Genomic DNA, 26,787 nt, shown 5'->3' on the forward strand with positions numbered 1-26,787 from the left:
ATCCCAGTCATCTTCTTTCCTTTCCCTTGCCTCCCCTACCACACCCTCCTCTCCCTTCACCTCAGCGGGTCACGTGGCCCAGGTCACTAGTAAGTTCTCGTTGATGGGTAACGGGTGTGTTTTGAGTGACTATAGCGGTCACCGGCGGATGACCTACGTGTGGGTCAGTGACTGGTTCCCATCATAGGCAACCAGCGAGCCATCATTTCCTAGTGAGTCAGGGCCCATTAGCTAGTAGACCAACCCATAACTGTAACATGGATAAAAGGCAGTCAGGTTGGCACATATTTAGGCAGAAAACAGTGCGGAGAGCACAAGACGACAGAAGAGTGTACACGGATGCAGGGTTGATTAACTAAAATTTATTATTGCTTATTAGAAATCATGAGCAAGTAGGAAACATCAAAATACACGTGACTGCACACTGCAAATGTTTACAAAAATGCAATGCAAAATATTGCAATGAAAACAACTATGCAATGGGCTCTCCATAGCACTCCTGACGGCGTACTTCCACAACAGGTGCTGGTTCTACGCCGCGCACAGTCGTATCTAGCCTTCCAGAAATGCAATATCCTTCCTTGTGAGGGCGATTGATAATGTGATCATGCACTCAGGGTGCCTCATTCGAACTTCCAGCGCTTCTCTTATCTCGCACCTCCATTTCAGCGGCGCCACTGTTGGGCTGGTGTCCTGGGTGCGAGATAGAGAAGCGCTGGAAGTTCAAAGCTCACGCGCTCATGCATGGTAGTGGTGCCCGCATGCATGGTAGTGGTGCGCTCACGCACCTGTTCGCCCTCTCGAGGAAGGAATTTGCATTCTTGAAAGGCTAAATGAGATTGTGCCCGAGGTGGATCCATGAACTGTTGTGAAGTGCGCTGTCAGACATGCTATCCATAGTGCATTTCATAGTTTTTATTGTAATATTTCGCATTGTATTTTTGTAAATATTTGCAGTGTTCAGTCACATATATTCTGATATTTCCTACTTATTGCTGATTAGGTGAGAATAAATTTTAGTTTTTAGTCAGCGCTGTGTCTGTGGGCTCCCTTCTGTCGTCTTGTGCTTTTCGTTCCGTTTCACGCCTAGACAAAGAATAACGTTATTAAAGTTGGCGACAGACATGCAAGCGAACATTTGCACGTATACGCAGCACAAAAAAGACCATCGCTCTTAAAAAAGCATAAGTGATATGCAAACCTGCTTGCACGAGGTGTGATCACAATATTTTAGTAAGCAAAAATTGGTTGGAGGGTGTAATAAGTGCACATGAAAGGCCATTGAGCAAATTTCGACATAGTTTGCGCAATTCATGGCCCCAAGTGTACGACGCATCTCAATAGGTGGTTGTTCCGAACATGCAAGTATATGCAGTACGCAATAATGATCAATATAATTTTGCTCTAAGTACGCCCATGTGCATGGGGTAGATGCAGTTATGGGGTACTGATCTTGCGTCTTTAACCGAGTACAATGTTCGCACCACTGCTCTTAACAAAGAGCACTCCACTGAAATTGTGCGTCTTTTATAGATGACTATAGACATGCAAGTTCGTGACTACACTTCATTCGCGTAGGACCAAGCCAGTCGCATATGCAGAACTTTGCGAACTTGGTCGTGCCAGCAAGAGCCCGCAAGGGGGTAGTGCACGTAAGCAAAGCTAAACACCTGAGTTTGCAGCCTTTTCAGATTACTGATTTGAAGTGAGGCAGCCGTTGTATTTTCGGCATTAAATGCATGTAGTGCACTGTTAAAAATAAAAACCAAAGTATTTAACCTCAGTTCTGGCTGATAGTCTTATTGGAGCAAGTCAATTTCACCTATCCATTTTTTGGAATGTCAACATGCAGAGACGTATGAATGTATGCGTGGTGTCGAGGACTCTGTGCCAGTGCTGTTAGAAACAGATGACTGCAATAAACGTCACGCAGAAGGTACCATAAATCTCTTAAGCAGCCTTCTGAATGCTTGTAGAGTATTGTTCATTCTATGGCCATCCATTTATACCATAGTCGTAAAAATGAAAGGAGCAACTCAATGTTCAATTGAAAATAACGTGCTCTTTTGTTAAGAAACATTCCCTTTTCTTGATGAGGCGCTACTTCTTGCTGCATGCATCGAGTTTTCAAGTTTTGACGTTTGGTTGGGGCGATTGGTTGGGTCGATTCGATAAGGGCTATTTACGGCATCGGAAGTGCGAAGTGGTGTACCTGAGTCGTAACTGCAGCCTGGCGAAAGCGCTTCTTCTTTGTTTGTCAATATATTACATTAAGGATCTCACATATCCCTGAGCTTTCGGCCAAACATTGGGCCTTTTTCGGTCAGTAGTCTCCAAACAAGACGAATTTCATCTGTGTTTTGCAAGCAGTACTGCTTGCAAAACAGAGATGAAATTCATCTTTCAGCAGATTACGTAATCTGCTGAAAATTCTGGTAAAATTGAAGCAACTATAATTTGATGATTACACGTCCTCAGATGCTCTTCCAAATAAAACACTTTCATTTGCGTGTTCCATAAGGGCAGGCTGCTAACATTTGGTATTTTTCAGTATGAACTTTTTGTTATGTTACGATTTGCGTTTTGAATACCAAATAAATAAAAACACATTGTTCCTTCAGCATGCCATCATTTATGTAATTTTCTTCTCACACTTGTGCCTGCTCATGGACCTGATAACGACAAAATACGTAACATTTATCTTCCCAGTCCAGTTTTGTGCTCATTCCCCAAGCGTAGGATATCACCTAACGCGTAGGATATCCCCTTAAGAACCATATAATAAGGTTTAAGATATAGTTCTTGGCTTTGCAACTTGGTTTGCAACAATGCATTATGAATATTGGGACTTTTATTTTATGTTGTTATTTGCGCTGGGACTTGATAATTCTGGTGGCAACACTGCGAGATTGTAAAGGTAAAACCTCACTAACCTCTGTCAGACTGCAGAGTCGAAGTCTTATTGGCCTTGTGCATGAAAAACGAAATCAAGAAGCTGCTCCAGAAAGGCACAAAATACAAATGTTTGAGTGCGTTGCAGCCAGTGCAAGCCTTTTATTAGTGACATTGTTTTACGAGGACCAAAATTCAGATGCACAAGGATCCGTACATTCCCAAACGCTATGTTATACCTTTTTGGTTTGATTTGGTTTGATTTCTTGGCGAAACCAAGCGGAAGCTGAGGCTAAAGGTGCATATGGCCTGACAGAGGCCTCGGCCTCTGTCATGATTCACAGTGCAGCAACAAAACTGATATTCACAAATTTAGACAAATTTAAGCATAGTAGGACAAATATAATAGCACAAAAGCACAGTCATTATTACTTTCCTAAGTATTATACAAAGCATACGTCTACAAATGGGGCACGGCGTTTAAAATGTTGAGAATGCCGACCCGCAATCTTGCCCCTCCGCGTACAATATGGCATCCTGGGCACTGCATGATCTCTTCTAAAAAGCTATCTGTCTTCAAGAACACAGTATTCGGCAGTAAACGGTCACAACTCCGAGATAGCAGCAATTAAATATGGAGTCCCTCAAGGGTCAATACTTGGGCCTATATTATTCTTATTATACATCAATGACATTGTGAATATACAAGGGAATGCTGAATTAGTCCTATACGCAGACGACACCAACGTGTTTTTTTCAGGCGTGGACACTGATGAACTTTTCACATGTGCTAACAATTGGTTGTCCGGCTTGAATACGTGGCTTACGGCTAACAAATTACAGCTTAACACCGAGAAGACAAAATACCTACTTTTCAGATCTAGAGGACAGGCTGCACCCGGCAACTTGAGCCTAAAATTCAAGAATACCTATGACGGCCAATCACAAACAATTCGATTTTTAGGTGTTCTGTTTAACGAAACCTTGTCCTGGACGCAACATGTAGACGCCTTGCGGAAAGACCTCTCTCAAGCAGTAGGGGCACTGAATAGACTGCGACATTATCTTCCGAATAAAATTAAACGGCAGATTTATTATGCAATTGTTCATTCGCGACTAAGTTACTGTAGCCTTGTGTGGTCCACCACAACACAGACAAACTTAAACTACCTTTTTTCGTTACAAAAACGGGCGGTGCGGGCTATAGATAACATATTGCTATGCTAAGAGAGTTGTATGCCCTACTTCGAGGTAAATGGGATACTAAATATCAGGAAACTATATAAGTATCGGCTGTCTTTAGAAATATATCGTAAGTACCAATGTGACAAACATAAATTTAACACGGAGTTTCATAGAACCCAAAGCCCGTATGAATTAATAACAAACTTAATCGCGAAACCGTATTCAAGGACAGGTTATGGGGAGCAGCGATTGGCTTCCCAAATACCCGGGTTACTGAATCAGTACCCTGAGATCTTAGATCTCTTACATACCGATGTTTCAAAGCACAGTTTTAAAAAAATAATGAAAGCTCTCTTCCGTGCGGAAAATTGATTTAGCAGTGTACTGTTTTGTCTGGTTTTATATAGAATGAAAACCTCCGAACTGTGTGGTCAACTTATGGTCTTTTGTGATTTTTGTTCTGGTTTGAATTTTGACTTGTTGGTGAAAGCTACTTTGCTTTTGCTGTAAAACAATCACTATTATGTTATATTATCTCCACTGTCCGAAAAATGAACTCTTTATTGCGTGTATCTTTTTAAAGGGATTTCTCGGTGTGTTACTATTGTAGTGTATCGACATGTTTTGTGCGTAGTTGAGCAATTTGCTTTCGTTTGCCTATATTTTTTATGCTCACAGTTAGTGCACTGTATGATGGGTTGTCTCCAGTTGTTGAATGGGCGTCGTGGCCCCGTCAGGCGTTAATTCTGCCTATAGCCACGCAACCCAAGACAAACTTGTAATGATGATTGTCTTGAATAAATGAAATGAAATGAAATGAAATAACAAACCACGTTAATAACGCAAGCGCAATTGAAATGAGGTCTTTTAAATATATAAACTGGCGCCGGTAAGAGTACGTGCGTATATGTACGCGTTGGTTAGCGTGCTCTAGCAGAGCACTTATCCGGTCTGCGCGAGAAGACGTTAAAGATGGTATTTTCGTCTTTGCAATCCACAGGCAGTTGGCGATTACTCCTACTTTTTAGCTTTTAATATGGCATGTCACATTACCACATCATAGAAGACGAAGTGTACACGTTTAGAAAACAGAGGTATTTGCAAAGGACGCCTTAGTTAGCTCGAACAATTTTAAGTACACGAGGATGCTATAGAACTCATTGTAAACCAGAGACTTACTGTTTACTCTCTATACTATTTAGCGGATACTTTCTGACGACTCGCTGTAGGTATCTAGAGCCAACAGGTGTACAAGCAAAACGAACAGTGTTAAATGCAAAACTTCAAATCGTATGCCCTGTGCCATAATTATGGGTGCACATGTTCAAAATGTCATCTTCATAACAACAACGAATATTTGAAGTGCATAAAAATGCAAGACAACAATGAGCAATTAGGGAGCACTGATCAGGACATCAAAAGTTGTACAAAGATTCTGAAAGCACGAATAATCTAGACGACGCAACTATGCCCCGTAAAACCTAAACTGTCAATAATGAAGTCATAGATATACCTCCTAATCAAACATGTTTTTACTTGCACCATAAAGATTGTTGGAGTGTAGAGTGAGAAGACGTTCATGCGGCCTCAACTCCTTTCAAACCAGTCCTTCTTGCGCCTGACTAAGCTGTATGTGGAAGATGACCTTGAATGCCCACGTCATGGCTTTATATATGTCACTGACTGAACACACGTGCAACAGCAGCACTTCAGAGGGGCGGTGTCTGAGGAGACAGCAAGGTCAGAAATTAGTGGAAACGCGGGATCCCTAGCGCTGTTCTTCACTTTTTTTACACTACCCACACCTCGGTTTTACGGCTGACTCTCACCGCAATGCTTTTAACATTCAGCAACCGACGTGCTTTTATGCTTTTCTTGGGGAAGACAAGCCTAAATTATTGGCCAATGTAGGATACACGCCAGTAAATTTTAGCAAATTTCTTAGTCATAAAATACTGCACTCTTTTGCATTCTCTTATCAGTAAAAACGAGATGCAATTATTATTCGTGTTGTACCTAAAACATCAACAGAATTTGTATATGATGTTTTAACCCTTCCCCAGCCATTGCCCCGGGTCTTTGATCAAGCCCTCTATTAGCGTCTATATTACAGCAGAAATAGTTGGCATACCTGTTACATATATGCCCATCAACTTTAAAATGCGCATGGCGCTCACAGCGGAACTTGATGAGAGCGCCGGAGACAAGTAGGGCCCTTGGCGAGAACACATTAGATAGGCTGCGGCAGCGTTCATTTCTGTAAGACATTGCTTTTTCAGCAACTGTCATCTATGCACCTGGCGGCGTTATCCTGATCAGTGTTTCACTCAGCCGTGACGCAAGTGCGAGTGTTCTTCTTTCGGGAATATCTTCTTTTGTTTGAAAGTGAGGCACTCCATCGAAACGGAGGAAAACGCTTTCATGCCGTTGACACCATGTTTGTTTTATGCTTACTCTATGCCATCTTGGGTTCACGCGTTTCATGCTGCACGTTTGTCTCGTATTCTTTTGTTTGAGCTGGGCACAAGTTACGTTCGGGCGCAACTGCACGTAGTGCACATTTCCAGTAATGATGAATGAACTCAATGCGTGCAATGAAGTTGTTGCACTAAAATATTTACACCCTCTTTGTCAATAACACCCTGGCATCTTCGAAAAATATAAGAGAACATTTTAATAGTGTTATAAACGACAAAACGTTCTGTAAAAGGGTGTTTTCTTGTGATATAGGGTGTATATAGGTACACTATACATCCTTTGCTGTCTTCGAATCCGTAAAGATTACCCACTGTACTGGCTGCTGGCGGAGAATGTAGCGAAGTGCTTGTTTGATGGCATGAAGCTCAGCAGATGTAGATGACGTTGGGCGCTCAAGACGATATGAGAGTGCTTGGACGGTGGATGACAGAAGACAGCACTGCAAACTCTTCGACGTGCCAGCTGCTTCAGCATTCACGAACATATATCCCGCGATGTCTCTTACCTAAATCATCCAGTTTGTGTCGCCGGACACCGCGTGATACTGCAGTGGATCCCGGCCCACTGCGGCATCATAGGCAATGAAAAAGCAGATGAGGCTGCCAAGAGAGGATTGCAACTGCGGAACGTGAGGAACATTTTCTTCACGAAGCACGATGCCTCTAGACTAGCAAAGGAGCTTGTTTTCAGGGAAAGAAGCACCTTCTGGTCTCTCCCGGAAAACCAGCACCCATTCCTGCATCATGTCGACCCAACTTTCGCACTGAGGTTACCGGAGCGACTTCCACGTCGGCTAGAGACTTTGCTCCATCGTTTACGTCTCAACGTGGCGCTAGCACGTACCTACCGCTATCGCCTCGGCCTAACCTCGAACCCCTATTGTGACAACTTCGGTTCACCAGAAACCGTCGAGCATATTTTACTGGAGTGCCCTACATACTATCAAGCAAGGAACAACCTCGCACAGAAGATCGAGTGCCTCAACCCCAGTTCCTTGACTTTAAAAGCACTTCTGGGACCATGGCCATCTCCCTCCTCTCAGCGTAAAGTGCTAACCGCATTATTTGAATACCTCAATGACATCGGCGTCGCTGAGCTGATATAGGACCAGACCATCCTGGCACTGTACAACCGTCCATAGACTTTTCACGTGTCGCACTGACGGTCCCCAACGCACACGCTAACTCCTTTTTTTTACATCTTTTATTTTCTTTTCTTCTCTCCCTTCCGTCTTTCTTCCTATTGCAACTTTATTCCCTCCTCCCGTACCCCGCAGAGTAGCATGTCGGCGTTAACATGCCGGCAAACCTCTCTGCTTTCCTCTAATAAAGAGCTCTCTCTCTCTCTCTCTCTCTCTCTCTCTCTCTCTCTCTCTCTCTCTCTCTCTCTCTCTCTCTCTCTCTCTCTCTCTCTCTCTCTCTCCTTTGCTGTTTTGTTGCATTTTTTTCTAAGTTGAAAGGGTGTTAGTTATAAACAGGGAAAATTCCCCGTATCATTTTAGAGCCATAGCCCTTCTGGCGTTGAGCACGTAATAGCTGAAACTGTTTCTGGCAGCATACTGAAGGGATGATGGCAACAATGATGACGACAACGACGACGACGACGACGATGATGATGATGATGATGACGATGAAAACCTTTCTTGTCGTGTCTTTTCAGGTAGACTCACTGCTTGGAAGTGGCAGTGTCCTCGTCCCTTCAGACGGCGAATTGGGAGTTACGCAGCGCGGCCTCCCATTGCTCGCATCTTGTAATGCGTACGCCTGATGTGGGTGTATGGTTTACAGGAGCACATACGACATTCGGCGGTGCTCTTGCTGGCGGATTACATCAAGGCTTTTTTCAATCGAGCAGTGCTAGGGCTGGTCATTTTCGCGCGTTCTAGACATGGTTTTACGAACGTTTTACGTGCTCTAACGCGGGTCACCTTGTAAGGTAGGGCAGCGTCGTGCTAGGATGATGGTGTCACCAATACCTATAACTTCTTTTGCCGCGTATTTTCTACCTCAGTTGATAGGGGCAACTCTACAGTTAAGTTGCAAGATTACTGTAGAACAAGAGGCACCTTTCATTTTGCGACTCTATCAAAGCAACATTTCCAGGTTTATGAGAACCCGTAGAAATTTCGAATTCTTTTTCAAACCAGCAAGTGTTTTCGGCGACTTACTGTCTTAAGTATTAAAGAGAAAACAAGCATAAAGAAAGAACCCAAAAAGGTAGATTATAACAACCCCAAATGTTAAAAGCCAACTAGAAGACTCTCAGGCTCTTCAGTGGCTGCAATAAATCATGCACCCATATGTTTATAGAATTCATTTAAACCTCATCGTTCTTGTGTAATAGCTATTGACTCCCTATGGTTATTCCACTATCTATAACAATGGATAGAAATTGTTGACTGAACCAGAGGTTTTCCCTTTGTGTTTCATCATTCTGTTAAAAATCCACACGGTGTCCGCACACCCGGTACTAATAACAGATTGCGCAGGCCGAGTAAAGTACAACGTGGCTGAATAAAATTAAAGCCGTTCCACTCAGTGTAAACGCTGTAGGAAGTGCAAAGCAATAATTCTCCATAATGGGCCGTTATCCGCTCACTCTTACCGCCCATCACCCTCTTCGCCGCCCTGTCTCATTCCTCTCCAGGTGAATTTAACGGAGGTTTGTCCAATGCATTTCAAATTTCCCTTCTTCGCAGTGCTGGCGCGCCATTGCCTGAAACTGCACCAGCGGGAGTTCTGTTCTCTTTGTGCTCGCTTTTCCTTCCGTACGTGCCGGTGGTGCACTGCCACTTTTTTTCGATTAATATCGTAAAAACCAACCCAACGAGCGTTCTCAACTAAATGAACCCGGGAGCTACCGATTAATTACGCATCTTTTGCATCAAATTCACCTGCAGTTTTCTTTGCGCTAAACAACATCCGGAGATGTATGACAAGTGCCCGCGGTTCACGAGTTTCGAACGCTTATGACTATATAAACTACTTGGCTTTCGAAGCCTCTGTGTGACGCCGCGGCGACAGCCGCTACGACGGAACGCCGTGTGGCTCTATTTGGGTTCAGCGAGTGAGCTACGACGACAAGGCGAGTACCTAAAGTGTTCTGCACTGAAAAGTGGATAGTTGCGCAACAGAGTGGGGTACTAGTTGCTCTTACTAGGACCTGTACTAGTTGCAATTGAAGCCCACATGTATTTCTTATACGCAAAGCATACAGCTCAATATTCATTCTATTGGAGAGCATTACACAGCTGAGTCTTAATACAGTCCCACGAATGTTGCAGTGTTCTCGACTCTAGCGCATTTGTTTCATGTTCCGTTTCGTTGACCGTTGGAAGTTAACAGGATTGTGTCTTCTGACTAACCCGAGTGAAATCATGGCAACGATCTCCATAATGTGGTCTAAGGAAGTTGATTTGCGGAGTAATACTGAAATTCCAATGTTACATTGCAATATGGGACACTACCACACATGATGCGCCAATCAAGTCAAACGTGCATGAAAACGTTATGTCTATGCACTTTCCAATTTCGTGCCTAGGTTGGATTCCCTACATTAGATTCCATCATTTACTGGGACCAACATTTTTCTATTTTAGTCGTCATTTTGTAGCAAAAGCTGATTTTAGTTACTATGCGTTTGTAAAAAGCAAATTTACCAGTGAACAGGAGAATGAGTAAAGAAAGTAGTCCTCATTCGTTAATGCAATGTTCTGATCCAGTTTTAATACCTTCTTCACAAGTCCAACCAGTACTTCAAAGCTTTCATTCTCCCATGACACAGTGCTGCGACATCAAAGTGTTGAAAAGGCGCCGTGTCCGAGATAACTGCTTTTTCGGGAGGCATGAAACAAAAACGCCACTTCAATTTTTCCTGTGACAGATTCCCCTGCGATGAGAGTGGAATTCCGACGAATGGGTACGTTTCAAATTAGGCAGTACTGTAATAGAGAAATTGCTTTGCAATATAATCCTCGTAATATCTCGTTTACGAGATGCCATGTGTATAGTGGAGCGCTATAGAGTAAATGCGATATTTCGATGTTTTAATGCATGCCAAAAATTTCTCAAACATGCGCGCGTTTTTGTGTCATTTCGCATTTAGAACAAATATACATTCCCTATTGCAGAGTATGGAGTATGGCCACTAGAAAGCCTTGGCAACTACGCCTCCACCAATAAGTCTGCATTCAAGCTGCCTTCACCATTCGGTGACCGATTTCACGTCGCCAAATAAAACCTCTGGCAACAATATTCGCGCTATAATAGATGGGTAGAGACATTCCATTAACGCTTATGATAACCCAACCCCCTTGAAGAACTGGCATAGTGTCTTGACTTCCGCCTTACCTGGATCCGAAAGTTCCGATCGTCATAGCTTTCCAGCTCGCTCACTTTGCTTGCGGCGAAGCCGAACTTTTCCGCCACCAAGACCGAAGCCCGCTCGGCATCCAGCCATGGTTTCATCGGTTGCTCCGAGTCCATGGCTTTGTGGAGTAGGACAACCAACCTACCGCGAAATGTTAGAAAATCGCAGCCTCCGTGCAAGTTGCTATACTTCTGTGCACAAGGGACACAATAGAGAAGTGGACTACACACGCGACACGTGTACTTGTCTTCCGATTGCGGCGTCCAAAACCTTTTGTATTGACGTTGTGAGTTTTCTATCCCCCGTCGTTTTCTATTATGTCACCATTTTTATGTGTGTGCGTGCAGTAACTTGCTTCTTTGCAGAATACGCGCTAATAAATGGTCGACAAATGATAGCATGTTCATCTGTTCTGTTTTATAACTCTCTGCATTGGGACATTATAAATTCTAAGGCGTTCCGCATAAATTACTTGTTTGCTGGACATATCCAGAAATCTGGGACAGGAAGCTTCTAGTTCAGCTGGTTGGCACCACGTGGCGTCTCAACCTTCAAGATTTCAAACTTCCCGCGGTGACGTAATCGGTGATGCGGGAAATGAAAATTGTAAGAAAAAGAATTCACGTTTCCAGTAGCGGACTTTATCGCCGATCGCCTTTCCGTGTGTGGTCCTTTACCTACACCTCCCGTTAAGCACACCGTCATGCCAGCACTGCTGGTGCTTTTGATAGCGACCGAGGCGACGTCGCTATCAAAGTCAAGTTACTTTTGGCACCGTCGGACGCCGTTTTTTGAGCTCTGCGGAAAATAAATGCGCCGGTAAAAACAAAATACGAGAGAAGGGAGCAGGAGCATTATCCTTTTTATTTGTTTCTCTGGGGGCTAGGATAGCTGCAATAGCCCGTCTTGCTCATGCGAACGGCCAGCGTGGGTTTCGGCGCAGGTCTAGACCAGTCGCTGTGAATAACTCGCCGTATATGTACGCGTCAACTTCTTGAACATCATCGCCATCATCTTCATCACGTCATCAACTGGCGTAGCAAGTTAGGCATTTTAGCCAGTCCGATGCTACTCTTTCTAGTTTCGGTTCTATTATTGCGCGCCAAACGCCAGTGGCGCTGGGGAAACAAAATGCTCTCTTTCTCTCCCGTTTTTCTCTTCGCTCGTTCACGAAGCGCTTTCCCTCACCCCCGCGTCGCGCCGTCAGCCCCGTCGCCCCGTCTTGCTGCGCATGCGCGATAACGGTTTCCGTGCGCGACGGCGAGGCCGACGCGCGTTTCATGTAGTGGGCTATTTCTCGTATGTGCTCCCTCGGACATTACGGTGCTACATAAGGGACGCCAAGAACACCAGGATGAATCGTAACGCGATGACTCCGAGTGCTGTTAGCAAAAGGTGAGAACGTCGTTCGTATGCCGTACGTGAAGCTGAGCTGAAGGATAGGACTTGTGTTGTGCGTGTGCTGTGCTTGAAGACAGACAAAGACAGACAACCTTGTCTGTGTTGTATTGGTCATCGGTGTTTCTCGCCGCACGTAGCGTTCGCGCACGTAACGCGAATAAAGTGTTCAAGTGCTATTCGAGCTGGCGTCGTAACTGCTCAAGCGGCGTGGCTTCGTGCCGGCGGAGCGAGGCCGGCCAGGCTTGCCCGTGGAGGCAGCGGGGTGGCGGCGGCGGCTGGCGGCGGTTGCCTGGTGGGAATGGGGGGGGACAGGGGGTGGGGGAAAGCAATCCAACCGCCATGAGAAGGGAGAGCGTTACCTCTTCCCCACGCAAGCTGCGCGCCCTCGCATTGTTGCCATGGCAATTATAACGCCTTCAAGGCCAACATGGCGGTGGCGTTGCTAGGGCAACAACAACGCAGTAATGTTTCCCCAGGCTCACCAGGGGAGAATATGCCGCATGAGTCGCAATTAGCCCGGACGCTGGGTTGAAGGCTAAGAGTCCGCCTCCTGTTTTAGCCCAGCTAACATCGCCAGACTTCATTAAAGATCGCTCTCTCTCTCTCTCGGCGCAATAAAATTGCTATCAAGAGAATTAGGTACTCACGACCGACCGAATTTATCGCCGGCCCGTTCAGATATCGAACTCGTGTTTGCTGATATCAAACCGTCCTCGTCGCAAGCCGAACCGGCCAAGCCGGCGGAGCAAAAGTAAAAAAAAAAAGTAATCAATGCACTCGGTAGGTACCAATAAGTAGTTGAAAAAGGTTCCGAGACCCTTCCGCCGCCCCCGACAGTAAGTTAGGAAGGCGAAAAACCTCAAATATCCAAATCGTAGCGTCCGCACCATCCGGCCAAAAACCGGCTACGAGTAGGGCGCGACCAAGGGTGGGGTAGGCGGGCAGACGTAAAGTTGAATAACTCGGCAACCCTAGGGCATACAGAAACGTATAACCACTCGTTGCGGCCGGCAGAGCAAGGGTTACCATTCTTTAAGGTTCGGACCCATAGTGCCTAAGATAAGCAGGATCAACGCACAGGCGGCGTTGGCAGGATTCACAGACGGAAAGTCGAGCGTCCTGACGTCACGTGACTATTTACAGTGGGGCCCCTCGATTTACCGTCTCGGACTCACCACGGACTCCCCGAGCAACAATCCGGCATTCATTTTTTATATGCATTCCTATGGCATGGAGAATCTTCGGACTGCCTGCGGACTATCCTCGGTGAGTCCGAGGCGGTAAATCGAAGAGTCCCAGTGTTTCCAGCTCTTTTGAAAGAAACAAAGAGGGAGGAGGAAGCGATCGGCGGAGAATGAGGGGTACTTTTATCGCTCGTGACATACCTAATACCGAACGTAGGGCAATAATTACAACGGCAATGCGTTTCTACATTGATTCCTTGAGGCATAGGAGCCTTGCGTTACAGCTTGACAGCAATTTCCAACACTTGCACCACTAACCTGCGGGTAATACAGAGCGCCCAAGCGCAGGCTCTGCGTGCGTGTCTTGGTTTGCCGCGTTGTGCATCAACAGTGGGCACCATTTTCATCGCTCAGGAACACCCAATAGCAACGTACGTGGCTACTGAAACACTACGCCTGTACATCAGGCTCCTCACGAGGCTGCCTTCTCACCATCTGGCACAGCTTCCTCAAAGTAGACCACGATCTACTTTTTCAGCGATTATCACAACGCACAGGGCTGCAATCACTTCAAGGTACGCCCCTGCGGGAACATCGTCCTCCCCGTTGTGGTGCCTGGCACAACCTGAGATTCGCCTCAGTGTTCCGGGAATTCGGAAAAAAGCCGACTTGTCACCATTGGCCCTTCAACAGCTTTCTCTGCTGTTACTGCATGAACGGTACAACGACCGGAAACATGTGTACACGGATGGCTCAGTAACGTCATCCAGTTCGGCAGGTGCGATGTTTGTGCCAGCAGATTTTGCCACAACTAGATTCCGCGTTTGCCATACCACGAGCTCGAGCAGAACTTGCAGCCATTCGTGAGGCTCTTGATCATGTCATCGGAGCTACTCATCAAAATTGGGCGATCTTCTCGGATTTCAAGGCTGCCTTACAGAGCTTACGCGCAGCCCTGCGCTACGGCCCCCTACATCAACTGGTGACAGAGATAAGAGAAAAATCCCATCAAGCCATCACAGCCGGCCATGACGTAATATTCCAGTGGCTTCCACGTCACTTCGGAGTCATCGGTAACGTGTTGGCGGGTGAAGCTGCCCGTACAGGCCATGAGAGCGACCGCACCATTCTGCTTCCGCTTTCAAGGACCGATACCGCCACGACACTTCGCTCCTTTGCACGCAAGATTACCATGCAGCAATGGAGCACACCGGACTTCTCGAATCCCCGTCAGTATATTCAGGATCCTCTTCTTCAGCGCCGTATTCCGTATGGGCTGTCTCGGCCCCAGTCAACTTTACTTTGTAGACTGTGGTTGGGAGTGGCCTTCACGAAAGCCTACTCCTTCCTCATCGGGATGGCCAGCAGCGGCCACTGTGACGCCTGTGGGGCGGAAGAGACTATAGAACATGTGCTGTGTCGCTGCCCCGAATACTCGTCGGAGAGGAGCGTGCTTGCCACCGCGCTCAGCCGATTGGACAATCGGCCATTTACAGTGGAAACTATTCTAAGTCATCGGTCTTTACCATCGACATCGCAGAAGGCGACGAAAGCCCTCTTGCGATTCCTGAGTGAAACGAACTTGCGTGAAAGACTATAGTGCCCGAAACGGGACTAGAGAGCGCGCGTTCCCACTCCTATCTCTTCCTCTTCTCCCGCCCTTTTATTCCCTGAGCACCATTCCCCCAGTGCAGGGTAGCAAACCGGGCTCTACACCTGGTTAACCTCCCGGCCTTTCCTTTCTTTCTTTTCTTCCTCTACAGGGTTTTTTGTAATTTCCTAGAAAAGTGCTTCTCGGTCCCTGTAAGTCTGCTTGCGTGCTTTGAAGAGAGAGAGAGAGAACAACTTCATTGAATGGCTTGCAGTCGGTTAAGATGTCTCCCCACTGGGAAGACGGGTCTTCACCGCGACGCGGCCATCGCGTCTATCTCGGGCGCCGTGCTCCTCGAGGACTTGCTCACTCGCTACTCCTTCGGGTAAAGAGGGCCGCCGCCCCCTTCCTGGGGGTGCTTCCCCCCTTCCCCTCAGTTTCGCTCGGTCGCTGCCTTTCCACAGCTGCCGAGACCTGCTGCACGGCCTGAAGCTGTGCTTCTCGATCGTAGGTCTTCAACGCCGTCTCAATTGCGTCGTCATCTTGCTGGCCTCTCTTGGGTTCATTCTGCAGTCCCACAGGATGTGAGCCGCGGTGGCTCTCTCCTTCGCACACAGTTTACTCACATCACTTTCATAAACACTGGGGCACACGTAACTAGCTACCACGGGGGTAAGTAAGGACCCCGTGGAGCTGTCTACTTATCAAAAACTTCGTTACTGCAATATCGTGTTGGCGTCCCTTCATTGACTTTCGTTCCTTCGTCTTTTGGCGCGAATAACTACAACAGACAACTGCGACACTTCCAGCCCCACCTTCCGCATAATCGTAGCTCTCCGTGGCTGGTGTGCACATTCTCTACTCACGTGTCACGCGAGTTGGCGTCAGCGAGCACGTCTTAGGCTAACTCTTGTTCCTCGCCTTGCAACGTGTTGTGGTAGCGCGGTGGACGTTGATTCGCGAAGAATGCAGTACCTGCATAATATACCAGATCTTCGTACAAAGAATAAGTTACATGTAATGGCCCTTGTAAAAATTGACAACCTTGCCCCCTTCCATTTCTCGGCCTTCTCCCTCAACGCCTGTGTCTGGCTACGCCAGTATGGTTCGCTATCCCTGTAATGTTCCAGTTCAACGCCCAAGTACTTCACTGGAGTGGTGACCCAACTAATATTAGCAAAGGCTGGCGGTGTTGATGACCATTCCCCTTGCCAATATCCTTTGCACTTTGCCCAGTTCACAAAACTACCCGTCACCATGCCAAACATTCTGACCGTGTCAACTACCAATTGAATGAACGCTTTCTTCGTTCATACAAAAAACAGCCACGTCGTCTGCGTAAGCCAAAAGTTTGACTTCCGACTCATGTAGTCTGAAACCTTCGATGGCACTATTTCTGGTTATACTCATACACAGGGCTTCGATGTATATGCAAAACAATAGGGGGCTGAGGGGGCAGCTCTGGCGCACCGAACGCCATAGCTCGGCAAAACTGGATACCACTCACTCACACTCACTCAAAAAAATATATTTATCCTAACGCACTCACTCGCACTCGCACTCGCCACTCTGTCCTCACCACGCGCACTCACTCGCGCTCATGTGCACGCTGGCCATTTGTCTTCACCACTCGCACTCACTCACGTTCACGCTCACCACTCCACACTATCAACTCGCACTCACTCGCGCTCACGCTCACCCCTCCGCCCCGCCACTCGCACTCACTCGCACTCACGCTCGACACTCAGGCCTCACTACTCGCACTCACTCCCGTTCACGCTCACCACTCGTCGTCACCACGCGCACTCACTCGCACTCACGCTCGCCACTCCACCTTCACCACTCTCACTCACTCCCGCTCACGCTCGCTACTCGTCCTCACCACTCGCACTCACTCGCTCTCACGCTCACCACTCGTCGTAACAACTCGCACTCACTCACGCTCACCACTCATCCCCACCACTCACACTCACTCGCGCTCGCGCTCACCACTCAGCGTCACCACTCGCACTCATCCGCGCTCACGCTCACCACTCGCATTCACCGCTTACACTCCCTCGCACTCGCACTCACCCCTTGCAATGGCCACTCACACTCACTCGCAATCACCACTCGCTTCCTCCACATGATCACCCACTCACGCTCATTCACAACCACCGCTAATTCACGTTCCAACTAACTTTGTTTTTTTACAGCACGGGAGTTTTAACTTCGCCCTTATTGTAAACCAGATGAATCGCTCCATTTTGCGGAGACCTTCAATGCGGCCGTATTGACACCGACACAACTATGTTACGCGAAGCGAGAAAAAAATTTGGTGTTTTAAGAGATAAGCTTCACATTGGCTGTGAGACATGCCGCAAAACAATCATTGACTCCAACCAACGTGATCCAAATGACAAAAAAAAAATGTCTGTATTGCGAGAATTAAACCTCGAAGCTTTCTTCCGTGCAACCTGAGTCAAAGTCACAGTTAAAATAGAAACATTCAACAGTGTTAGGATGGCGGAATCGGATAGACATCGGCTTCAAATCGCGGGAAACCCAGGTTCAATCCTCACCAAGGGAAAGGTTTTTCTTGAAGCGCTTGATGTGCCTTCGCTTGACATCATCATCGTTTTCTGAAACCCACTTTGTAAGGTTCGCTTTTCTACATGGATTTTACTCGGGCTCCCACGCTATCAGCGAGGAATAAAAAGCTTCACATAAAAAAATGGCGAAGTTTGCACTAAGTTGCGCACTCAACTGATTAGAGACTCTGATTTTATTATTTTACCATTATTGCAAATATTAGGTTGCTTGAAGAGTTCGGAAAGTTTTTTGGAGCGTACCTATTACAACGTTGCCTTAGTGGTGAACCGGAGCACCGAGGGCCAACTAGTTTAACAAGAAAAAAGAAAACGTGGCGTTAAAGAGTCGTGCACGATGACAAGATAGGACGCATACAAGCGCCCGTATCTGTAGTATCTTTGCTGTTTCGTCGAAGTACGTTTTGTTTATTCTTTTCGTCGGCTACAAATTTCGCGGCGGCATATCACCCAGTCAGTCATGCGTCCTTCGACTGCGGCATGAGCAACGTCAGGTGCGATCACGCACTGCCTGCTGTTTCATCGAATACGGCTACCACACAACAGGGAGGATTTTGGCTTCCTTGTAGCTTATAAACGTGTTAATGCATAGTGCAGAGAGCAAATCCCGAAAACCGCTTAAGAATCCAATTGTCATGCCAAGCCCAAGCCAAAAAAGGGGGGCTTCCCATGACCCCCCCCTCCCCCCCCCCCCCCCCCGACGACATGGCTTACGGGGCGGTGTTTCCTCTCTAGTCTACTTACTAACAAACTCTATGGTGTGAACGAAGGGGGGCGTGCATGCATAGCTAGTCTTCATACCGCTACCGATGACATGCGCGTTGTGCTGGCGGGAAATTTAAACGTGGACCCGCCGCGGTGGCTCAGTGGCTAAGGCGTTGCGCTGCTGAGCATAAGGTCGCGGGTTCGATTCCCGGCCGCGGCGGCCGTTTTTCTGATGGAGGCGAAAAGCAAAAACGCCCGTGTGTACGAGATTTCGGCGCACGTTAAAGATCCCCAGGTGGTCAAAATTAATCCGGAGCCCTCCACTACGGCGCGCCTCATCGCCTGCGTTGCGTCGGCGCGTTAAACCCCCACAATCAATCAATAAATCTATTCATTTGTACTCATCTCCAATTTGTTTTTATTTTCATTTATTTTATACTATGCTTTATTTATTTACACTCATCTTTTACTTGTCTTTTTCCTCATTTTCATTTGTGTTCACATTATTTATGGATGTATTTTTCTTTTATATATTTTCATTGTTTTATGCACGTATTTTCATTTATTTTGATATATTTTTATTTATTTCTTTATTGAATGTCTTATTTTATTTTTTAAACTTAATTTTATTTTTTAATCTTTATTATTTATTACTTATAATTTAATTTTGTTCATTGCTTTGTTTTTAATATTAAACTTCGCCTTTAAGGGTGGAACGCGAAAGCGTTAGCGCTCTCCCTTTGTACATTTTTTGCTAAGAACGCGTCGCAGTCAATGGGCGCGCTACATTTCTTTGTATTTCATTTCTTATGCGCGCCCGCTCGCTATCATTTTCGTTGAAGTTTTACGGCGCCCAGCGTCACGGCGCACGCACAAGGCGAACCCGCTGGCTCGTGCGTGCAGAAGGCGACACGCCGCGATAATCATTTTCCGATGGCGCGTGCCTTACGACGCACATTTTGACGTCGTGTGGCGTCGTAAAAAGACATTTGGCGTGTTAAGTACTTTGTATACATTTGCGGTAAATGTGAAGTAAAGGGGGTGCCAGGGAAGGGGGCGTGGCATACATCTGGTAGGATCCTGTTTCTCGTCCGTCACCTTCCGGGCTTTATCTAAAATGCATGGATTTTATCTAAATGCATGGATTATCTAAAATGCATGGATCTAAAAACGAACTAAAATGCATGGATTTATCCCATGCTATGCTGAACTCGCCTGTCTAGACCTAAACCTAAACGGTGAGGTTGAGGTGCTATCGAGAAAATTCATTTCATTTTGGGGTGACGTAGGAGCTGGCGAGGTCGTATTCCCCTCTGCGTAGCCTACACTCAATGTACGTAAAACAAACCCAATGCTCTCTGCGAAGTCCATCCTTCTGTGCATGTGAAAAATTTAAAAGTTTTGTATCCCACGTTTGTTTTGCTTTATGTGGGGGCTTAAAAACCATCTTACGTGGGGCATTTTGGTGGATGGAGGTGCATTTATTAGTAAAACGAGGCTGGACTTTACATATTTGCACTATTTTCTGTAGGGACTTGTATTGTTCCCCTTATACTGTCACGCAGCCAGGAACGACGCAAGGTTTTTGAAGAAGTAACGTTTATTTGGAGCGAACGTTTGCTCCCTAATAAATCAAAAAAAGAAACACAAATGTCGACAGTGAACAAAGTGGCATGCACAGTCGAGCGTCGGCGAATTGAATGTCAAGGCGTATATTCAGCCCGATTTTATCGATAGGTGCTCCTTTCCGCAAACGTCGGTTAAGACCGAGAACACTATAGATTAAACTAGAAGCTTCAAGTATAGCGACCACAAGCAACACATGTTTCCTATCAAAATAAGATTGCCGGTGTGGCGTACAAAAGGAGGAGGACGACACCCGTGCTTCACTTAACACAAAACAGATAGCTGGGCGCGGCCAGGAGCTAGCACCAAAACATAAGCACAAAAATCAGATCGGTGTTGTTCTCGGCAGTATAGTTTTGTGTAGTAAATTACCAAACCCGAATGTCAGGAGCCTTTGAAACCCATTTGCCATTGAAACCGAATTATGATAAAAATTCGGCCGCAATCGCAATTAAGATGCGAAGACTGAGGAGACAGCGGACCTGGTGGTCGACACTAGCTTAAACTTGGCTTTTCTTAGGTATGCCCATTCACTTCAACTCAGCCAAAGTCCAAAGCCAACGCCCACTCTACAAACCGCGCTGCTGAGCACGAGGTCGCGGGTTCGATTCCCGGCCACGGAGGCCGCTTTTCTGATGGAGGCGAAAAGCAAAAACGCCCGTGTGTACGAGATTTCGGCGCACGTTAAAGATCCCCAGGTGGTCAAAATTAATCCGGAGCCCTCCACTACGGCGCGCCTCATCGCCTGCGTTGCGTCGGCGCGTTAAACCCTACAATCAAATCACATTACTCTACAAACCCAAAGGAAGTGCTGAGCGCCAAGAATGCGATGATAGCGTAATCGGATAGACGCCGGTTTCATGAAGCCAGGGACCCATTTTTCATTCCGACCACGAGAAGCGGTTTTTTTTTCTTGAGGCGCGCACTCCCCACACCTACTCGTCGGCTCCTCGCCTCCTCGCCATTTTCCCTGACAGTTGTTGGCCTAGCACTTTCCTCCTCTCCACTTTGCTGCACCGAGTTTTTGAGCGACGCCAGACACGGATGCAATTCGCAAGCTTAAACAGCTCAGCTGTTTAAAAAGTGAAGGCGATGTTAGATCGCCCGCAGCTGCTCTCGCTTCAGCTTCTGGTTATCATACACGCTCTAAATGCGGAATGCGTGCCTTGACACGTTCCGAACCAATATATCGGGGGAAGTACTGTCCATTATTAGCGATAGTCATTATTGCATTGTTGTATTCACTGCTTACGTCAGCAACCTGATTGGTGCCCGCCACAGCTTTCCGAGAGTCAGGGTTCTGTGGGGCTGGTGTTCATCTGTTCTGCTCACGTGCCATCACGTTCAGGTGTCACGCGGTACACACTGTGTTACAACTTTTGCAGTTCAATTCAAATTTTAGAGGGCAGCTCTTATGCGTCCGCTCCAGGGGTTCGTCAGCGTAGGCGTCGGCACCGGCATTGGCGTCTGTGTAACCGAGAGAACGAAGAGGACACCGAAGCGAGGCAAGCGGCATCGCGAGCCACCGTGTGTCGAGAGAAGAGGACGCCGCTGATAGGAAAGCTGTAGCGCGTGCCGTTGTGTGTTCGCCACGAGCCGCCGTGTGTCGAAAGAAGAGGACACTGGAGAGAGGAAAGCTTTAGCGCATGCCGTTGTGTGTTCGCCGATGACGCGATCACTAATGCGTAGCACGTCCACCGATACCAATGTGGAAACAAAGCGCAGCATAACAGGAGGTGTCTGCGGCGCGGCTGTGGACCGCACCCACTCGCTGGCTCCCGCGATGTCCGGATTAGCGTGGCAGTCGCACCGCGAAGAAGGAGTAATATGTGAAGAATAAAAGTGGTCTGTAACTATACATATACGTCTGTCCGAAATTATTTGCCTCAACATAGTTTGGATAGTCGAGCCAGCTAAACAGCTGCGCTCACATTTCGCATTAGGGAGTATCATAATGGTCATCCAATTTTTTGTAAATTTTGTGATACAGGCACATAAGCCCCTTAAAGCTTTCGATTCGTGGCCAATGCCCCAAGCGGGTATGTGGCATGAAGAAAGGATTAACAAGTTTTGTTCCACCGCTGGCAAACTGCGGAAATAGTGTGGTTGGTAACGCGCTTTTCTACGGCGCTGGAAGCCCGAGTTGAAATCCGATCGGAAGACAAGTGTTTTTTATTTATTTACTCTTTACAGCGGCAGCCCTTTTCTGTACCGAACAACTACAACCGCACTTTTTCGCAGAATGGGGCACTTAAAGCTTTCGCCCTCGTAGGCGTTGAGAAGAAGGATGGGCCTGCGCCGGAGTGGAATGATAAATGATTCCGGCCCAGGTTGAAAGTGATAAGGGCCGGACCCTTTCTCGAGCGACGCTGCTTGACGATGACGTTTTTTGGGGGTAGGGGTGCTGGGAGCGGTTTCAAAATCTGATTCCTCCTGACTGTGAGGTGTGAGGGCTGTGCGACGTGGTTGTTTGCCACTTGCCCGTTCAGCGAAATTTAATGAAAACCCCCTCGGACTGCGGCACATTAGCTTTACTATCGACACCGGAACATAGCATTCAGAATAAAAAAAAAAACTGAGATTGAAACGCATGAGAGCAGCGTTGAAGCTAACAAAGGCTTGTGTAGAGGCTAGTTGGTATGGCCTGGAATTCAAATTTAGCGTGCGTTGTATCCTTGGACGAATGACATGTAGGAACAGTGGGACAGACAAGTAACACGCATATCGCCTTTTGTTCCGAAGGCGCAGAACATACCACGTAAATATTGTGCCTGCCTGCCACATTTTTCAGTGTGTGCGAAACTCTGTGCCCGTACGGGAGCACTACCGGGGACTTTTCTGTGTAGTTTCGCTTTTCCTTCCGGTTTGTCATGAATTTTTCTGAGGCACTTTTAGCCACGGAAACCACCCCCTGCTTCGTGTATCCGCTGGACCTAAGGCGCTCAGCTTGAAAGCTCAAACTTCAAGAACAATGCCCCAGAAAAATTAATGACCAAAATAAAGCAAAACCATATAAAAAAAGCCCTCGTAGTGCTCTTGTACGCTCACAGAGTTTCGCACATACTGAAAAAAGTGGCAGGCAGGCACAATCTTTACGTGGTATGTTCTGCGCATTCGAAACTAAAGGCGATCTTCAAAAAAGTAAATTCGCTGAAGGAAACCACGCAAAACGTGCTATGGTCTCGTGGCTAAACCAAGTCAGCGAATTCGTCGAATTCGCAGTTCGCGTTGTTTATAAAATTCTCTTTTCATGTGGCGCATCTTACATCGGCCAAATTGGCCGGTGTTTGAATGATAGACTTCGAGCGCAACAACGCTTGCAAACAACTGCAATCGCCGGTCCATATAGCTGCCCACTGTGCTAGGTGTGGATGCGCGGCTGGCCATGCAACTGAGCTGTCATGCTCTCGGGACCAGAGAGTGAGGGAGGTGGCAGAGGCTGTTAATTAATATGTTCTCAGAGGCACATGGCGAATGTGTTAAGCGTGCCGACAATAGCGCGCACTGAAAAGGAGATCGCAATGCTAAAGAAAAAATCCGATGTCTTGTGAGCACACGTGAGCAGTTTCACCACGATTGTACCGCCACCACTACCTCGCATGCACACATGAAACGATCAACACTTTGATTAAACCAGTTGCAAATTTGCGCACCAACATAAGCTTTGTCTGTTGCACTGTCCCTGTCATTCTTCCAAGGATGCAGCGCACGCTAAATTTCAATTCAATACCGGCGTTGACCTTCAATTAAAGCTTTTTTTGCGTTTGTTTGACCGGCTTCTGAAATAAAGTAACTTTAGTAGGTTGGAAGAAAACGTCTATTGAGTTTATAAACCTAGCCTTAGACATTATATCTCAAATGGTGAACCAATGCATTCGCTGTTCTAACATTCCCTACCTCATTCTGACGACCACCCCTGAAACAGTTGGTACCGTGCTACACATAGATAGATTTCGCGATCACAACCTTCCTCAAGTAACCCTTAACATTCGGCTTGCGTTCACTGGCACTGAAACAAAAAAAAAATCACGGTTACAGTAAAGGTGACTACAGCAAAATTAACGCCGAACTCGAGACCTTCTATACTGACACATTCCTGCCATCTTTCTACAGTCGTAACATCAGTGATAACTGGGATAACTGGGTGGTCTACAGAGACAAATTATTTTCCCTAGCCGACCGGTACATTCCCTTATTTCAGTCAAAAATGATAAAGATAACCCCTAGCTTAGAAACAAAACGAAGCGTTTATTGACACCAAATTTTTGCGTCATGTTTTTATTGCTTAGATCGATGCCTGCAGGTATAACTATCATGAAACAGTAGTTCAAATACATCATCGGACGATAAATGAGGGACTATAACGCCGCGATAACCGCCGTCAACGGCTGCCGTTAAAAAAACCCTGAGTTCGCGGGCGCCCAAAAGTACGCTAGGATGTCATGGTTTCCGCTGAACCGGGCCGGCGCTAACACGTGGGTACGCAAAAACCTGTGACGCTCCATCCACGCGCCAGACGGTTGCGCCTTGTCATTAGCCGGGTGCCGGGTAGACGTCAAGGAGCAGGGGAGCACACGGCTACGTCACCTCGTTTGCTCTGCCACACCCTGATGTCACACGATGTCGATTTCGGTGGAAGCCTCCAGCACAGCAGTCTCGTCGGCGCTACGTTTGCACTCAATGTAGGATATGTTCCACGCGACGCATGCTGTTTATAATTTACGCAGGGTACCCTGGTGGGTAAAGGAAACGAACTGTACACTAATATCAGCCCCGAAAGTTGGTATCAGTACCCCTTTAACACCGTTGGGTGGGCAGTTTAGCGCTCGTGAAATCCGCTCCCAGAAACCGCTGGCGACCTCAGCGTTCTGCGCAGGCACACTGGCGTCTGCGCTCCGCTGGCCGAAAATCCGCTCAGCTAAAACTCTCTAGTTTTGCATTTTCTTAAAAGCGGCAATATCCTTTTTATTTTTCCCAGCACATGGAAAGGTTCATGCCCTACTGGAAATCCTGACGGCATTGCACATCCTTAAAATTTCAGCTTTTCCTTCTATGCATAACGCATTGCAAATCAATGGGATTCCCATAGCAAGGGGGAAAATGGAATCAGTTTGTGAGAATGAAATATCAAGCTATGTCATAATAACAGTGTTTACAAACTGCTATTTTCCCTTCTTAATGTATATATTATTCGACCAGGAGCATAGCCTGAGGGGGAACTTTCAGAGACTGAAAAAATAAAAGAAAAACGATTTTGATAATTTATAAAACGAAATGAAAGAAAAAATTGCGCCCACCTCTCCGCGAGGGGAACCCTGCGTAGATGCGACGCATCGTGGGGTTCACTTGGTGTTTCCGTTGGATTGATTCTGAAATCGCGTGAAACGTGTCGGGAACGCGTATGATTATTATGTTTTATGATTATTATTATGTTTTCTTGGCCAATCTTGGTCAATCTCTTTAAGTGGTATGCTTGGGGCTTCGCTGTCGCAACGACCTTTACTCCATCATTGTTGCTGTAAGTGGGAGCTTCTTTTCTTTTATTGCAAGTGTTAATCATTGCCCCATCATGCGTTGTATCAGTAGCATCTTGACGTAGTTTGAATGAGTCAAGGATATAAGGCGCGTTCGTAGCATTTGATTCTGTCTCGGTTTTGTGGCGCAGTGGGAAGAGCACCATGTACCTCGCGTTCCGCCCACTGGGTCGTGGGATCGAAACCGGGCGCCGCTAACTATTATTTTTTTTATAGTGTAGGGGGAGGGGTGTGGACAACACCGTATGGAGGGACAAGACGAGTGAATGAGATGCAGTCGCATCTAAAACGGAAATAGCATGTAAATGACACGTGCTTGCAGGGTTTTATTCATAGTGATTGGGAACTTCCACACTCATGACTGTAACAGGGCTGGACGAAGCTACTCGGGTGCCCATTCATTGAGCTTACTCGAAACACCAAAAAAATATTTTTTTTTCTGCATCCTGTCTGCACTACGCTGTTAATAAACATGTGAATAATTGTCATTCATATGCTGAGATCAAAGTTGGGGGGGGGGGGGGGGTGGAGCATGTAACAGTCCGGCGCTTTCTGTCTTTGCATGGGGCGTTTCCTCTGAAAATGATCAATTATACATTGTCGCTAAAGTATCTTTGGACAATATGATCATGGTTCAAGCACAGCTATAATGGCTCTTCGTTAAACAGCCAGCGCCTGATTTTCAATTCTCGCGCGCTAGTAGAAAGCATGCCGATACCGTTTAGGATTGCGATATTTCCGTCTACCGACGATAAATCGAGTAGCTTCAGTTCGCACGCAAAGTAGATAAAAGCACCGAGAAGCTCAGCAATAAAAGACGAAATGTTGTAGGTATATTTAAAAAGGCAAATAACACTGACTAGAAGCGACACCGTCGCGTTCCTTGTTGTCGTTTCCTCCTCTTCAAAATGGCTCTGTTTTTCTTTTCTTTTTTTTTTCGCGCCCAGTGTCGCGTCGCTTCGAGCTGTCGTTTTGCTTCTCGTCAGGAGCAGCGCTATTTTTTCGGCTGTCTACGATCACAGACCTCCCGAACCAAGGAAAACACTCATTTCTAACGCCAAAACCCCGTCATTCCCAAAGACGGCCAGCAGTTTACAGAATCCGGCCCCTTGTATGACTAGAACTTGAGTATGCACAAACCGGCAGCGGCTTGATAACTGCTAATTCGATTACGTCTGGTGTGCGTGGTCGCAACACTTGACACGGGGGAACCAGGACGATCCGCAGACAACGAT

General features: G+C 46.7%; 1 protein-coding gene across 2 annotated transcripts in view; it reads right to left on the reverse strand.

The window, feature by feature from the left end:
• The window catches only part of LOC144151374 (hydroxylysine kinase-like), an 83,923-nt gene that overhangs the window by 50,900 nt on the left and 6,236 nt on the right, over window positions 1-26,787 (reverse strand). For both annotated transcript variants that reach the window (XM_077682407.1, XM_077682408.1), the window contains exon 2: window positions 10,905-11,064. In XM_077682407.1, the coding sequence (XP_077538533.1) occupies window positions 10,905-11,039 (135 nt within the window). In that variant the 5' untranslated portion in view covers window positions 11,040-11,064. The remainder of the gene's footprint in view (window positions 1-10,904; window positions 11,065-26,787) is intronic.

The sequence above is a fragment of the Haemaphysalis longicornis genome, unplaced genomic scaffold (assembly GCF_048455015.1).
Source record: "Haemaphysalis longicornis isolate Haplotype H1 unplaced genomic scaffold, Haemaphysalis longicornis Haplotype H1 scaffold_9, whole genome shotgun sequence".
NCBI lineage: Eukaryota > Metazoa > Arthropoda > Arachnida > Ixodida > Ixodidae > Haemaphysalis > Haemaphysalis longicornis.